The 14,705-nt window shown below is 40.9% G+C and overlaps 2 protein-coding genes across 2 annotated transcripts in view; one reads left to right on the top strand and one right to left on the bottom strand.

Moving 5' to 3' along the window:
- Positions 1 to 14,705, top strand: part of fgf12a (fibroblast growth factor 12a) — a 160,131-nt gene that overhangs the window by 141,229 nt on the left and 4,197 nt on the right. Inside the window, exon 7 of the transcript XR_009066896.1 lies at positions 7,570 to 7,755. The gene's annotated coding sequence lies outside the window, so the exon portion shown is untranslated. The remainder of the gene's footprint in view (positions 1 to 7,569; positions 7,756 to 14,705) is intronic.
- The window catches only part of LOC130929455 (collagen alpha-5(IV) chain-like), a 40,944-nt gene continuing 39,856 nt past the window's right edge, over positions 13,618 to 14,705 (bottom strand). Inside the window, exon 52 of the mRNA XM_057856590.1 lies at positions 13,618 to 14,683. Within this exon, the coding sequence (XP_057712573.1) occupies positions 14,605 to 14,683 (79 nt within the window). The 3' untranslated portion in view covers positions 13,618 to 14,604. The remainder of the gene's footprint in view (positions 14,684 to 14,705) is intronic.

Genomic DNA, 14,705 nt, shown 5'->3' with positions numbered 1-14,705 from the left:
TTCACATTGATCTTGTTTTTCTTTATCTCTGGAAAAGAAAGTGATTTAATTGCAGGTAAACAAAAAATGTACATTGTTTTACTCATTAAACCAAATATATCAACAAATATCACTCATCCAGACATCAAAAGGACAGATAATCTTTTGGCTGTAAATGCACAGACAATTGACTTCTAAAAGTAGTATTGTGACGACATGTACGACATGGAACTGGTCAATTGGTCACTGAGTGCCCTGGACAAGATCTTTTCTACAATGCGATCAGAACCTGGACAACGCCCCTGCCCGGGAAACACTTTCAAGTCTCGATATGTGGAGGATAGCTGAGGTAGATGGCGGCCGCTGTGTCTGACCACACTCGAAGTGGAAGACATCGAGGATGTTTTTCTTTTTGTTTCGCTGCTGGCTGCGATTCTTCTGCAGGGGCTTGGAGCACACTTGATTCGTCGGAACATCATCAAATTGTTGGATAGCCAAAAGCGATCGGTGGAATTGGCAACTACTGCGGTCAATGCTATCGCTGGAGTGAAGGTCAGCCTCAACAAGGCCTGTGATGATATCTTACAGGTGAAGAATGACCTGGTGGCATACAACACTGCCACAACCGGAATGGCAATCCAACTTACTACGAAGCTGCGCAACCTTGAGATGAATGTTCATCGGAAGGCAGCGATGAATGAAAACAGCGACGAGGATTAAGTCGACGAAAGGGGGGTGGCGGACACGGCCTGCCATCGGTCCTCAGCTATTTCCTATCTTCTGGATCGAATCAACTGAAAGGGGGGTGGCGGACATGGCCTGCCATCGGTCCTCAGCTATTCCCTATCTTTTGGATCGAATCAACTGTATAAACTAACCACTGAATTATGAACTAATCTACTGGATTTAATCAACAAAACGAGCACATCGCCACGATCCACAATGGACTCTTAGGAAAATGAACAATCAAGGGGAATGGGAAAAAAAAACAACAACCTTGTAATCACTACGCAATCTGAATGTCAAAAATTGGTATTCGATATTTTCTGCGTCCTATGGTATACTGGGGGCAGGATTCAATAAGCTTCGGCTTCTCCTGTCTGCCCTTTTCTTTTTGGGTTGAATTAATTGTAAAAACATATAAATGCAGTATGTTTGTTTGGATTTGTCATGCCTGAAGGGAAAATAAAGATTCCGAAATATGCATTCATATTCTAACTGAGGAAAAAGTTAGGGCACCTTACCACCTAATAGCTAGTGTTACCCCCTTTGGCTGAAATAACTTCAGTGAAATGCTTTTTGTAGCCATCTACCAGTCTTTGACATCGGTCTGAAGAGGGTTTGCCCCACTCCTCAACGCAGAATACTTTCAACAGTGACTGACTATTGAAGTAAAAGAAACAGCATGGTGAGATCAAAGGAGCTGTCTCAGGCCTTCAGAAACAAGACTGTAGAACCTTATGAGTCTGTTAAGGGATTTCAAAAGATTAAAATGATATCAAATCCGCCATTCCTCTGTCCCGAAAACAGTCTACAAGTTGAGGACATTCAAAGCAATTGTCAACATGCCCAGGTCTGGCCGTCTAAGCAATTTCACCCCGAGATCAGACCGCAAGATGCTAAAAGAAGTCTCCAAAAACCCTAAAATGTCATCACGGGACCTACAGCAGGCTCTTGCTACTGTTTATGTGAAAGTGCATGGCTCTACAATCAGAAATAGTCCACACAGATTTAACATTCATAGGAGGGGTTGAAGGAGGAAACCTTTGCTCTTTAGGAAGAACATGAAGGGTCAGACTGAAGCTTTCCAGAGTGAATGTGAACAAAGACCAGGACTGGAATAATGTTCTTTGGACAGATGAATCTAAAATTGAATTATTTGGACTCTAGAACATAGGACATGTTAGGCGTAAACCCAATACAGCATTCCAGGAAAGGAACCTCATACCAACTGTGAAGCATGGAGGTGGATGTGTCATGGTTTGGGGATGCTTTGCTAAAGCAGGACCTGGCCAGCTCACCATCATAGAATCCACCATGAATTCTATTGTTTATTAGAGGGTGCTTGAAAATTTCTCAAGATGTACACAGATGATCTCACATGTTTCTCGTTGAGAAACATGTGAGATCATCTGTGAAAAAATTAAAGCTGAAGCAAAACTGGACCCTGCAACATGACAATGACCCAAAACATACCAGTCTATCCACCAAGGACTGGCTGAAAAGGAAGAAAGTACTGGAATGGCAGTGTCAAAGCCAACATCTCAATCCCATTGAGATGCTGTGAGGTGTCTTGAACCGGCTGTACATGCAAGAAACTCCTCAAACATCTCAATGTTGAAAGTATTCTGGCTTTAGGAGTGGGGCAAACCTTCTTCAGACCGATGTCAAAGCATTTGAGTTTATTTTAGTTATTTCTGCTAAAAGGGCTAACACTAGCGATTAGGTGGTAGGGTGTCTTAAAATTTTCCTCAGTTAGAATATGCATTTTTGTTGATATATTAGGTTGAAAGTGCATATGACATCAAAAAGCATGTTTATTCCATATATTTGGTTTAAAGTGGGTATGACACCAAAAAGCATGTTTATTCCATATTTCACTTGTGTTTTATGCTCCTGACTAAAATGGACCACTTGGATGAGTGTGGAAGTGATCGTTTTCCTATATTCAATTTTTGAATCCCGCACCATGAAAATGAGTTACTTCCGGCTCCAGTCTCGGGTTTAGGACGAATGCGACGTCACCCGGGTCAGCATCTCACAATACAGCATTGCTTTATAGCATGCAGATGGACTGCGGATTCATCTGATTTTGCGGATTAATTCGTTTATTTTTCGCATCACACCAGCCAAACGGCTGCAGGCTTTTGTAGCTACATCAGAGAGAGGCGTGTGAGCCTTTTTGGGTTTCAGAAAGTTAACGTTCACCCCGAGATCGCCCAAAACAAGTGTGCGACAGCTGTGGGACCATTGGACTTATGAGGAAGTAAGTAAACATCTTGTTTTGTATTATGTCAAATACTGGGATCATTGCACATGTTTTAATATGGAAGTGGATTGCATTTTATGGCTGACATGGTCCTTGTCCACCGAAAATGCCTCGGCCGACGACCAGCGGCTTGTCGCACATCCCCCCGCCGAGAGAACACTACACTCGGCTTATTGCCCTCTTCGTGTGCCCGGTGTTCTGTCAAATTTTCCACCAGATCAGAAATTGCAACTTTGTGTTAAAAATGGCAGCGAATACAGCGATTACAAAGTAAACAATACAAACTTTCTTTAAATAAAGGACTATTTGCTCACGTTTGATCATGGACGGACATGTAGAAAAGCTCTCCTCAGACACATCCTGCCATGTTAGCTGCTCGCCGTGTAGTTAAGCATTAATCTACGCTATATTCGTGTTGACCATGTGGCAGCTACACGCTCTTCCGACATCTGCCATTTTGTCCGGCGGTAATTCTTCAGCTGCTTCCCCGACAAACATGCTCTCCTGCCCGCAGCAGGGGACGAGCTGTAACTTGCTCGCCACTGGGTGGGTTGCCGATCGGTGAAGACCATCGACAACCCCGCCGCTCTGTGACTTGAACCCGGGTAGTTTTGAGTGATTTTTCGCTTCGAAAGCCGAGAATAGACTTCGAAACATCACTTGGTTCGGGTTAGCATGTCGGCTAGCTGTCACGCCTCCTGGTATGTTTACGCATTCCTAAGCCGGGGCAGGGAAATGACAAAAAACTCCGGTGTCAAAGTATAGTTTGGGAGGTGCAAGAAGCAGACAGTTTTGACTATTATGAAGTAATTTTGCCATGGCATACTGAATAAATACATTTTTGATATTTCGTATTCCATTTAGCATAAGACTCTTTATTGGTCATGACCATACCATTTATTAAGCAATCGGGAACAAATAATTCAATTAAAGGAATATCCTGTAAAAATATTGGAGTAGAGAGACTAAAACAATGACATTTTGCGGTTCTCTTCGTCGCATTTTCCTTGTTCTGAATAATTCCCCCTCAATGGGCTGAATTGTAAATCAGATGAAACCGTGACCCTGCTGACGTCATCCTCCTGTTGGGGACGCTAGAGCCCTATAATGGTAGGCGTGGCTAAACGGCAAATTAAAAGACTAATTTCTCGTCATCTGCGATTTGCCAAATTATTATATATAGTCGAATCATCTCAAAATATGATTATAATTCACATAATAATACTATTTAAGACTGATTCTTATCCTGTCGTACGCACGTAAAACAATGTTAATTTTTGTTGTTTACCTGCAATTAAAATCACTTTCTTCTCCAGTGATAAAGAAAAAGAAGATCAGCCATTGATATGTGAACATTTCTTAATAAAGAACTGAATATTTAATGGGGTGTCCCAATTTTTTAACATGACTGTATAGTGTTTAAGTGGATCTTAGGTATGCGCAAAATGCATGCACTGTATGTCGAACAAATTGTCCTTGAGAGCCATCAGTCTTTCACCAAACGCTTATGCTAACAAAATTAGAAAAGTATGGCATCCTCATCCGGCTACCTAAACAATTAGTGAAATGTGGTGAGTAGAATAATCCTGTTTCGAGGCCACACCCTTTGAAATAGACTTTCTCATGTCAAGGTTCAGTTATGTTTCCGCCTATCCTTCCATCCATTTTCTAAACAGCTTAACCTGTTCTGGGTGGCAGGCATCTGAAACGAAAGTGTGCTTCTGGTGGCGGGGCTTTCTTTCCAAACCTGTCATTCCTCTTCCTCTGAAGGGGAGTGAAAGGTCAGGATTTTTTAAACGCCATACACACACACATATTGCTTCTTTTCACACTTTCTGGAGCGCTTTACATAGCGATCTGGCATGTTCAGCTTGTACTCCATGTCATATTTGATGTTGTAATTGTTTCGGTTGGAGGGAAATTTTCTTTCTTTTCCTGCTGACTGCAGTCGAGGAGCAGACTGCATCCTGAACAGTTACCATTCACAACTGACACTTCCTTGAAGTCAGATGAGTGAACCACTACACCCTTCTGTGAGCAAAAATGACTGTTTTTGTCTCCAGTGCAGAACTAGACTCACCTATTGTTGGTAATTTCACAGACACACAGGCAAACGTCCTCCTGTGGGCTTGAATACATCAATTCCATTCACCACCAATCAAAACAGCTCCTTCCAATTCCTTTAAATGTGTGACAGATTCACATGCTGCATAGAGGGGTCAACAATATACATGGCCCAGTGGCCTGGATGCAGAGGTAGCCAAAAATTTTACTGAAGCAGAAGTAAAAGTAGTCATCCGAGAAATTTACTCAAGTACAAGTAAAAACATTTCCAATGAAAAGAATTCTCAAGTGATGACTAAAATTGTGAGTAACTGCTTAGTCTTGAGTTTTTTAAACAATGGTGTTTTTTTTTTTTTTTGGTATTTTTTAAATAATTTTTTAATGAACTGTTGTTATAATGATACTGTACAATAACTCATTACATAACCAAACTAATTAACCCCCCCCCCCCCCCCCAAAAAAAATCATTGAATTCTGGTGAGAGAGAAAAACAAAAAAAAAGACAGAAATAAAGCATTATTCGTCCCACGGGCATGAGTGCCCTCTAGTGGAAAGATTGTCACTAGTTTGAATAGTCCCTTAATAGTTACTACTATGAAATGAATTAGAACGATCATATCTCCGGTTTTCAGTGGTCAATCGGTGCCAAATAAAAACTGGGAGAGAGGTTTAAATCCGCGCTTTTGCGTCCAGTTGAGGGCAGTGCTCTATGTCAGATACTTCATATTTTACAGTGCTTTAAAGATGCCACGTGATTGAACAGGCTGGCGTGATCATAGAATGGCACACTTGTGTCTGATCGGGTTAATGGAGTCGTGATTATGTTGCCACATCTCATTGGCGAAATTATTCGAGCTATTCTTGGCATCGCTAGCAAAAAAAAAAAAAAACAAAACTAATATGTAGAATAAAGAGGAAAAATGTAACGACTACTGTGTAAGTAGCAAGTGCAAAGTAGCGGAGTAAGAGTAGCGTTTTTTTCTTCACAAATCTACTCAACTAAAAGTTAAAATTATGGATTGGTAAAACTATTCTTAGATGTACATTTTTCTCAAAAAGTTATTCAAGTAAATGTAACAGAGTATCAGGGGTCGTGTTAACCGAATATTTTCCGTCATTGACCGATTTTTTAAAACAGTGACGGAAAAACTGAAGTCCATCCGTCATTTTGACCGGTTGCAATTCACACCCCAGACCACAGGGTGGCGAGTGAGCATATTAATTAGCTATTGTCTCTCTTGATGCATGACATCGTTGGCCTTACTCTGAAAAATGTCAAGGCAACTGAGTGTCCGAAGTTTCTTCAAAAAGCCCCAAAATGACGATGGTGTTGATAAAAGAGGTGAAGAAACAGGGACTGCACAAGCGGGCACGCAATTCAAGTCCATGCGCACCAGGAGGAAAGTGTGAGACTACGTTCAGGCCACAGCAGGTGAACTGTTAATTTCATTGTTCCATATGCTACATATAGTTGGCTACCTACCTACTGGGGCCACAGTCAGCTGTTTTTGTCACTGCGGAGAAAAAGTTACATATTCATCTGCTTGATGTGTGATGGCACGGTGTGGATTCTCTGTTAAGCTTGTTCGGACAGAATATTAATTTAAAATGAATGAAAACTAAATACTATTGAATATGTTGAAGCGGTATGCAATATTAAGAGTCTTGTTAGCTGTAGGCGCACTATCCTATTCCCCTCACTATCCACTTGCGGGGGCCTGCGCTTGTCAGTGACGTTCCTTATTCTCGCTATATGATTATACAACTTTAACATTCGCTCTGTGTGTAGTATCAGCCATCGCTTTTCCTTTTTAAATGGGCACTTATAAGCGAACGCAAGAAGTAACAACGGGAACATTTTTAAACAGGCATTTCACGGGAGAGCATTTGGACTCTTCGGCCAATCATATAGCGAGAGCGAGTGGATAGTGAGGGGACCGCATGCGGCTCTTAAGTGTCTCTGTCACGTGACTGTCGTAGCCGGTAACGCGCTCGGCCAAATGGACACACAAGTATGGAAGGTGAATTATGCCAAACAAAGGGTCACCACAATGTCATTATCATCATTTTAAAAATTTAAGTCACGGGTAAAAATGGATTATGACCGGATTTTTATGACCCTGTCAGTCAAAATGACAGACAACGAAAAAGTCTAGCGCAACCTCTGCAGAGTATATGTAACGGGTTACTGCCTACCTCTGCTTGGACGTACTTTTAAAACCGTCAGGGCCACATAAATGTTCCAATCACTGGCCTGGTAGGACCAAATTTATTTATTTATTTTTTTAAATATTGTGTCGATTAAAAAAAAAAAAAAAAAAAAAAAAAAATCTTATTTCACATTAATTCCCAGTGATTTTGTGTTTTGATGACGTCCCGAGCCAAGACAACCTTACAGTCGGTGCAGTCAGCCGTTGCCCTACCGGGGTGTAAAGACACCTCGAAAGCGCGCAACCTGATTACTGCTGCTGATTGATTGTCTGTAGTTCAGTACCCACCTAATGTTATACTACAAGACATGTTTCTGAATCCCCCAGCACCCAGACAAGCACCGGGGAAAAAAGACCACTCTAGAAAGAGGAAGAGAAATCCAATCTGAAAAGAAAAGGGAGAGACAAATTTCAGCCCCAGAAGCGAGACCGCTGGAATTGGCTCGGCTTCGATGAGACAAAAAACAAGGTTCACTGTGAGGTGTGCAGATCAATGCCCACATATGCAGGCAGGTAAGTTAACAAAAAGTTAACAAGTAAGAAACCCATGTTACTGTATGAATATAATGTGATAATTGATCTGCGTGACTATAGAGAAAATAATATCATCATAACGACAGTCTGGCTTGAAAATCGTTAACCCTAATTGCCTTAGTCATCTCAATGACTTCTACATTATTGCCACGACAACCGAGCCAGGGGAAACTTCCAGAGGCCGGTAAGGGGAACATAGGAAAGCTTCGCCCAGGCACAGGGCTCGCCCACGGGTCCGCTTCCTCCTGGACCTCCCATGAAAAAATGTTTTTTTTTTGTATGTGTGTGTTTGTTTCCCCAAAACATTAAAATATGTGTAAGTGGTCAGTTGAGTCGATTTGGGTTGATTCATGTTTCTGGTTGGATTATTTGTGTTACGGGTTGGTGCTCCCTGTAAAGTTGAAAACGGGTAAATGCTGACGCCACACGCCATTTGTTATATGCTTAGGTTACACAAAAATAATAAAAATTATAAACATTTTAGCGCAAAAACTCCCTGGTCATGTGACCAATGGACTCAAACTTTGTGTGGGATGATGGCACTCCACGGGCTGCATAAGTTCAACTACACCTCTTGTTTGTATATTAGAAATGTCTGTTGAATATTCAACTTAAAACATAACTTTACTGCACTTTGTATGCTATATCAGTGTTTGAACTATATAACTATGGTCACTTGCTTTATAGAAATGTAGAGTTATTAGTTTTATACATTAACAAATAATAAACAGCAGATGTGAATTTTTGTGTATCTAAAAAAAAAAAAAAAAATCTTATTTAGACATGTGCCGATTACTGTTTTCAAGGTATACCGTTGTATGAAAACGTAAAGGTTTCAAAACCGCAAAAATTTTCCATCATACTGTCCCAACAGTATTGGCAATTTTTATGTCCCAAAAATGCAGGGAGAAATCCCTCGCTTGCAGCTGCAAGGCTCAACCCTCCCCTACCATTTGTCAGCTGTGTTACACGATGGCTGGAGGAGGTGAAACTACAGAAAAGTTCCAGACGGCCGCGGCTTAGAGGAGTTGGGCCAACTGACATGTAAAACATGTTTACGGAGGGTGGCTGCCGAGGAGGCAATACCTCCAATACGATTTTGCATATATACAAAATTAAAGGTAACTAAAACCTGTCATGAATGTTTTCCACCAGCTACGAGCGTTAACTCCAGCGTGTTTAGTGTGTCTAGCGGCGGGTTATTTTTGTTCTGATGGTAATAATGTTGAGCTCTAGCTGTGGGTTTAGGGTCACTTAAAGTGCACGTGACACGAAAAAGCATGTTTATTTCATAATACACGCTGTATTTTATGCTCCTGAATGATATGGACCGCTTGGATGTGTGTGGAAGCGATCGCTATATTTATTTAGTTTTTTGAATCCCGCGCAATGAAAATGAGTGACTTCCGGCATCGGTCTTGCATTGAGGAGGAGGGCGCTGTGACGTGTACGGGTGAAGCCGTCCTCTTCACTAAACAGCCGTACTGTTGTGTATGAGGACTAAGGATTCAGCTGATTTTGCGGATTAATACGTTTATTTTTCGTATCACGCCAGCTAAACGGCTGCAGAAAAATCTTGCTTTATGAGGGAGAGGCGTGTGCGCCTTTTTGGAGTTTCAAAAGATTCCCATTCACAGTGGATATTGGCCAAAACAAGCCCTACTACTGTGGGACCATTGGACTTACGAGGAAGTGAGTAAACATCTTGTTTTGTATTATGTCAAATACGAATACAGCGATTACAAAGTAAACACTGCAAACTTTCTTTAAATAAAGGACTACTTACGTTTGATCATTGATAGGCATATAAAAAGCTCTCCTCATGCACATTAGCTGCACGTTAGCTGCGCAACAACTGCAGTCGCCCTCCTCCGGGGGAACGAACTGTAAATTGCTCTCCGCCGGGCGGTTTGCCGATCCGCAAAGACAATCGACAACCCAGTCGTCATGTCAAATAATCCGGGCTAGTTATGTGTGACTTTCCGCTTCGAAGACTTTGAAACATCACTTGGTTCGGGTTAGCATGTCGGCAAGCTGTCACGCCTCTTGGTTTGTTTACATTCTCCGAAGCCGGGGAAGGGAAATGACATATGTCCGATTTAGGTGTCATAAAATACGTTCGGGAGGTGCGACAGTAAAAGTCGACAGTTTTGACCATTATGACGTAATTTTGCCATGTCGTCCTGAATAAGTGCATTTTTGTTATTTCATATTCCATTTAGCACAAGACTGTTATTTGTCATGACCATGCCATTTATTTAGCAATTGGGGAAAATACTTGGATAAAAAGAATATCCTGTAAAAATATTGAAGTAAAGAGACAGAAACAATGACATTTTGCAGCTCTCTTCGTCGCGTTTTCCTCGTTGTGAATAGTTCCCCCTCGATGGGCTGACTGGTCCTTCTCAAGCCATTTATTTAGCTATTGGGGAAAAATACTTGAATGAAAAGACTATTCTGTAAAAATATTGGAGTAGAGAGACTGAAACAATGACATTTTACGGCTCTCTTCGTCGCGTTTTCCTCGTTCTGAATAATTCCCCCTCAATGGGCTGAATCGTAAAACCGATGAGCCAAGTCTCCCGCTGACGTCATCCACCTGTTGGGGGCGCTAGAGCCCTATAATGGTAGGCGTGGCTAACCGGCAGATTAAAAGACTAATTTCTCGTCATCTGCGCTTTGCTAAATTGTTGTATATAGTCGAATCGTCTCAAAATATGATTCTAATTCACATAAAAGGACTGCATTCATTTTAATTAAGAATATTTTGTTATTTAAAAAAATATTTTTTAACTGAGCATTATACTTACTGTATGTTTCAATTTGCTAATATGTTTGGAAAAATTAAAATCCTGTTCAATGAAAAAAAAGGGTTTTTTGAACCCAGATATCTCAAAGTAACACATTTTGGAGATGTAATTGCAGTACCGTGATACAGTGAAACCGCGATATTTTGGCTTAAGGTTATCAAACCGTCAGAATCTCATACCTGCACATGCCTAGTCTTGTTCATTTGAAAAGTTCTCCACTCTACAAGGGCCATGTAGCAGAGGGGCTACATGGCAAAAAGCAGCCAACTGAGGAGGATATAGAGGAAGAACTGGCTAAATTGAAGTGATTATGGATGTGATCACGGAATTGGAATAGGGTTATTTGCACACTACATTCATGCTTTTGCACTGTTCTGCTGTACTTTTTATTAAATCTACCTAAAAAAAGAAAGCAAATTGTTCTTTTTTTAGTGATTATTGGGATCAATAATTGATGGGTTGGCCTGGGCCAGTGGTTTTGATAGTTGGGCCAGTGAATTTCAAAAGCCACTGGCCCAGAGGGCTTTCCCTTATTGGGTACCCCTGCATTTCTGCAATATGTGGCTAGCCGTGCATGAACAGAGTATTTTCACTGTGCTTGGCCAATGCGGCAACAGACAATGTAAGCGGGCACCACCATTAATTATTAGTTGATTTTAACAGCTAATACCTTTTATGTTCTTAGCCCTCATGATGACAACCAGTACAACTTGTCAGTTTTCACATCATTTAATTTCACCCACGTGTTTCTAAAGACTTATTTACTCACGGTAATTTGTACGCTTCTCTGTCTATCGATGCAACGGATGTATAGTAACTGGCAAAACAATTGCATTCTCTTACACTCAATTCTAGAACCGAACTTTGAAATGCATCATGAAAAGAAAAAAATAAATGCAAAGCTTTTCACAAAATTTTTAGTCCACACAAGAGCCATTTTTCTTCAACCGTGTTATGTGTGTGCTTGCATAACATCTGACTTTTTATTTTAGAACGCCAACGATCGATTGCATCGGATACGCGTGTGCCAAAAGCCCACTGTATTTTGAGCATGGTGTTTCTTTCCGCGGAAACTATGGAGGAGATTTCATCGACTGATTTCGGTGACAGATATGGATGAGGAGGCTTGAATAGCTGCTCCTTAGGGATGCATTGCTCTGTGGATAGTTTTCTGAGCGGATAGAGCAGAAATATACAGTGATGAACAACACCCATCAATGTAAGTCCAGGTGTTGCTTCTTTTTGTCTTATGTTAATGGAAAAAGGAGACAAACATTTTTACATCCTCCATGCAGTTCATTTGGAAAAATAATTAGCATAATGTTAAAACGCACAATTTAACATGCAAACGGATTACACAAACATAATTTAAAGCACTGGCACGAATGACTCAAAGTTAAGAGGTTACGAACATGACATGTACTTTTATGATGGTTGGATTGAGTGACTCACTGTTGCCATGCTGACACAATTCTTCAGCTAGCAATGATGCTGTTGGCTTTTTCAAAGCAGATACAGTGTGGCAAATAAGTATGTAGCCATAACCAATTGTGCAACTTCTCCGACTTCAAAAGATTAGAGAGGCCTGTAATTGTCAACATGGGTAAACCTCAACCATGAGAGACAGAATGTGGAAAAAAAACGTACAGAAAACCACATTGTTTGATTTTTAAAGAATTTATTTCCAAATTAGAGTGGAAAATAAGTATTTTGTCACCTACAAACAAGATTTCTGGCTGTCAAAGAGGTCTAACTTCTTCTAACGAGGTCTAACGAGGCTCCACTCGTTACCTGTATTAATGGCACCTGTTTTAACTCATTATCGGTATAAAAGACACCTGTCCACGATCTCAGTCAGTCACACTCCAAACTCCACTATGGCCAAGACCAAAGAGCTGTCGAAAGACATCAGAGACAAAATTGTAGACCTGCACCAGGCTGGGAAGACTGAATCTGCAATAGGTAAAACACTTGGTGTAAAGAAATCAACTGTGGGAGCAATTATTAGAAAACGGAAGACATACAAGACCACTGATAATCTCCCTCGATCTGGGGCTCCATGCAAGCTCTCACCCCGTGGCGTCAAAATAATAACAAGAATGGTGGGCAAAAATCCCAGAACCACACGGGGGACCGACTGAATGACCTACAGAGAGCTGGGACGACAGTAACAAAGGCTACTATGAGTAACACAATGCGCCTCCAGGGACTCAAATCCTGTACTGCCAGACGTGTCCCCCTGCTGAAGCCACTACACGTCCAGGCCCGTCTGCGGTTCGCTAGAGAGCATTTGGATGATCCAGAAGAGGACTGGGAGAATGTGTTATGGTCAGATGAAACCAAAATAGAACTTTTTGGTAGAAACACAGGTTCTCGTGTTTGGAGGAGAAAGAATACTGAATTGCATCCGAAGAACACCATACCCACTGTGAAGCATGGGGGTGGAAACATCATGCTTTGGGGCTGTTTTTCTGCAAAGGGACCAGGACGACTGATCTGTGTAAAGGAAAGAATGAATGGGGCCATGTATCGAGAGATTTTGAGTGAAAATCTCCTTCCATCAGCAAGGGCCTTAAAGATGAGAGGCGCTGGGTCTTTCAGCATGACAATGATCCCAAACACACAGCCAGGGCAACAAAGGAATGGCTTCGTAAGAAGCATTTCAAGGTCCTGGAGTGGCCTAGCCAGTGTCCAGATCTCAACCCCATAGAAAATTTGTGGAGGGAGTTGAAAGTCCAGGTTGCCCAACGACAGCCCCAAAACCTCACTGCTCTAGAGGAGATCTGCATGGAGGGATGGGCCAAAATACCAGCAACAGTGTGTGAAAAGCTTGTGAAGAGTTACAGAAAACGTTTGGCTTCCGTTTCTGCCGAAAAAGGGTACATAACAAAGTATTGAGATGAACTTTTGGTATTGACCAAATACTTATTTTCCACCATGTTTTGCAAATAAAATCAAACAATGTGATTTTCTGTTTTTCCACATTCTGTCTCTCATGGTTGAGGTTTACCCATGTTGACAATTACAGGCGTCTCTGATATATTCAAGTGGGACAACTTGCACAATTAGTGGTTGACTAAATACCTATTTACTGTATATTCAAACTTTTGAAATGACAGTTTATTACAATGTTCTAAATGATTCTGGAATTAACCAGGGTCCTTTTGGAATCATGCCGAAAACTTAAAAAATGTACACTTGAACTCAAAATTTGGCTAGGGTATGAGTAATTGTGCCCTTAACTGTACGGAAGTACCAGTTTTGGTATTACTTGTATTTTGTCAATTTTTTTACGTGTATCAAAACATGATCCAACATGATGTAGTACCGTTATTCGAATGTAAAGTACAACCACATTCAGAGGCTTACTGTTTAAAAAATACCCCTCTGACACAGTGTAATTCATGACCTAAAGCTCTTGTATTGGCACACAATAGACGTCTCTAGTCTTACATCTGGCGTGGGTACCTGTACAGCAGTCTCTGCATTTATGACTACGAAATACATCACAATACAGTAATTAAACACACATGGAACACTACAACCCCTGTAAGATATATCGACTCGCTACACATTTCATTAATTTTAATGCACATTAGCATTATTATCCACTCTTGCACAGCTGCCATTAAAATTATATTCTGCTAGGTAAATGCTGAGGTGTGTTTTATTTAAAGGACCATAAAGTAAGACTTGTTACAGGAAAGCACCATATCATCACATAGTTGTCTGTACGTACATTGATCATCGTATGGCCCAGTCTGTTCTCTGGAACATCAGTCAGATTGCATTTTTTGACGTCATGATATTGTTTTTGATTTTGTGAATGTACACAAACTTTGTGTTTGTGGTGATGACATCAGAGGAAATCTTATTTTTGTTAATTCATAAGAGAGACTAATCATTTTTAACTTAGCCAAAGCCTTACAATACTTTCCTACTGATGCTAAAAATTGACGAGAACATATCAAATTGTACTAAAAAGTATATTTGAATATCTGTTACATTCCTTAAGTTTCTATTGTTTGCGGCAAACCCGACAACGACTAATGATGTTTTCTTGAGAGGGCCCTTTCACCGTCTGAGGAAGGGGTTTGCTGTAAAGGAAGAAGTATACAG

This window comes from Corythoichthys intestinalis, chromosome 14, assembly GCF_030265065.1.
Source record: "Corythoichthys intestinalis isolate RoL2023-P3 chromosome 14, ASM3026506v1, whole genome shotgun sequence".
Lineage (NCBI taxonomy): Eukaryota > Metazoa > Chordata > Actinopteri > Syngnathiformes > Syngnathidae > Corythoichthys > Corythoichthys intestinalis.
The sequence above is the reverse complement of the archived record's forward strand: the minus strand, read 5'-3'. Positions and strand labels throughout refer to the sequence as shown.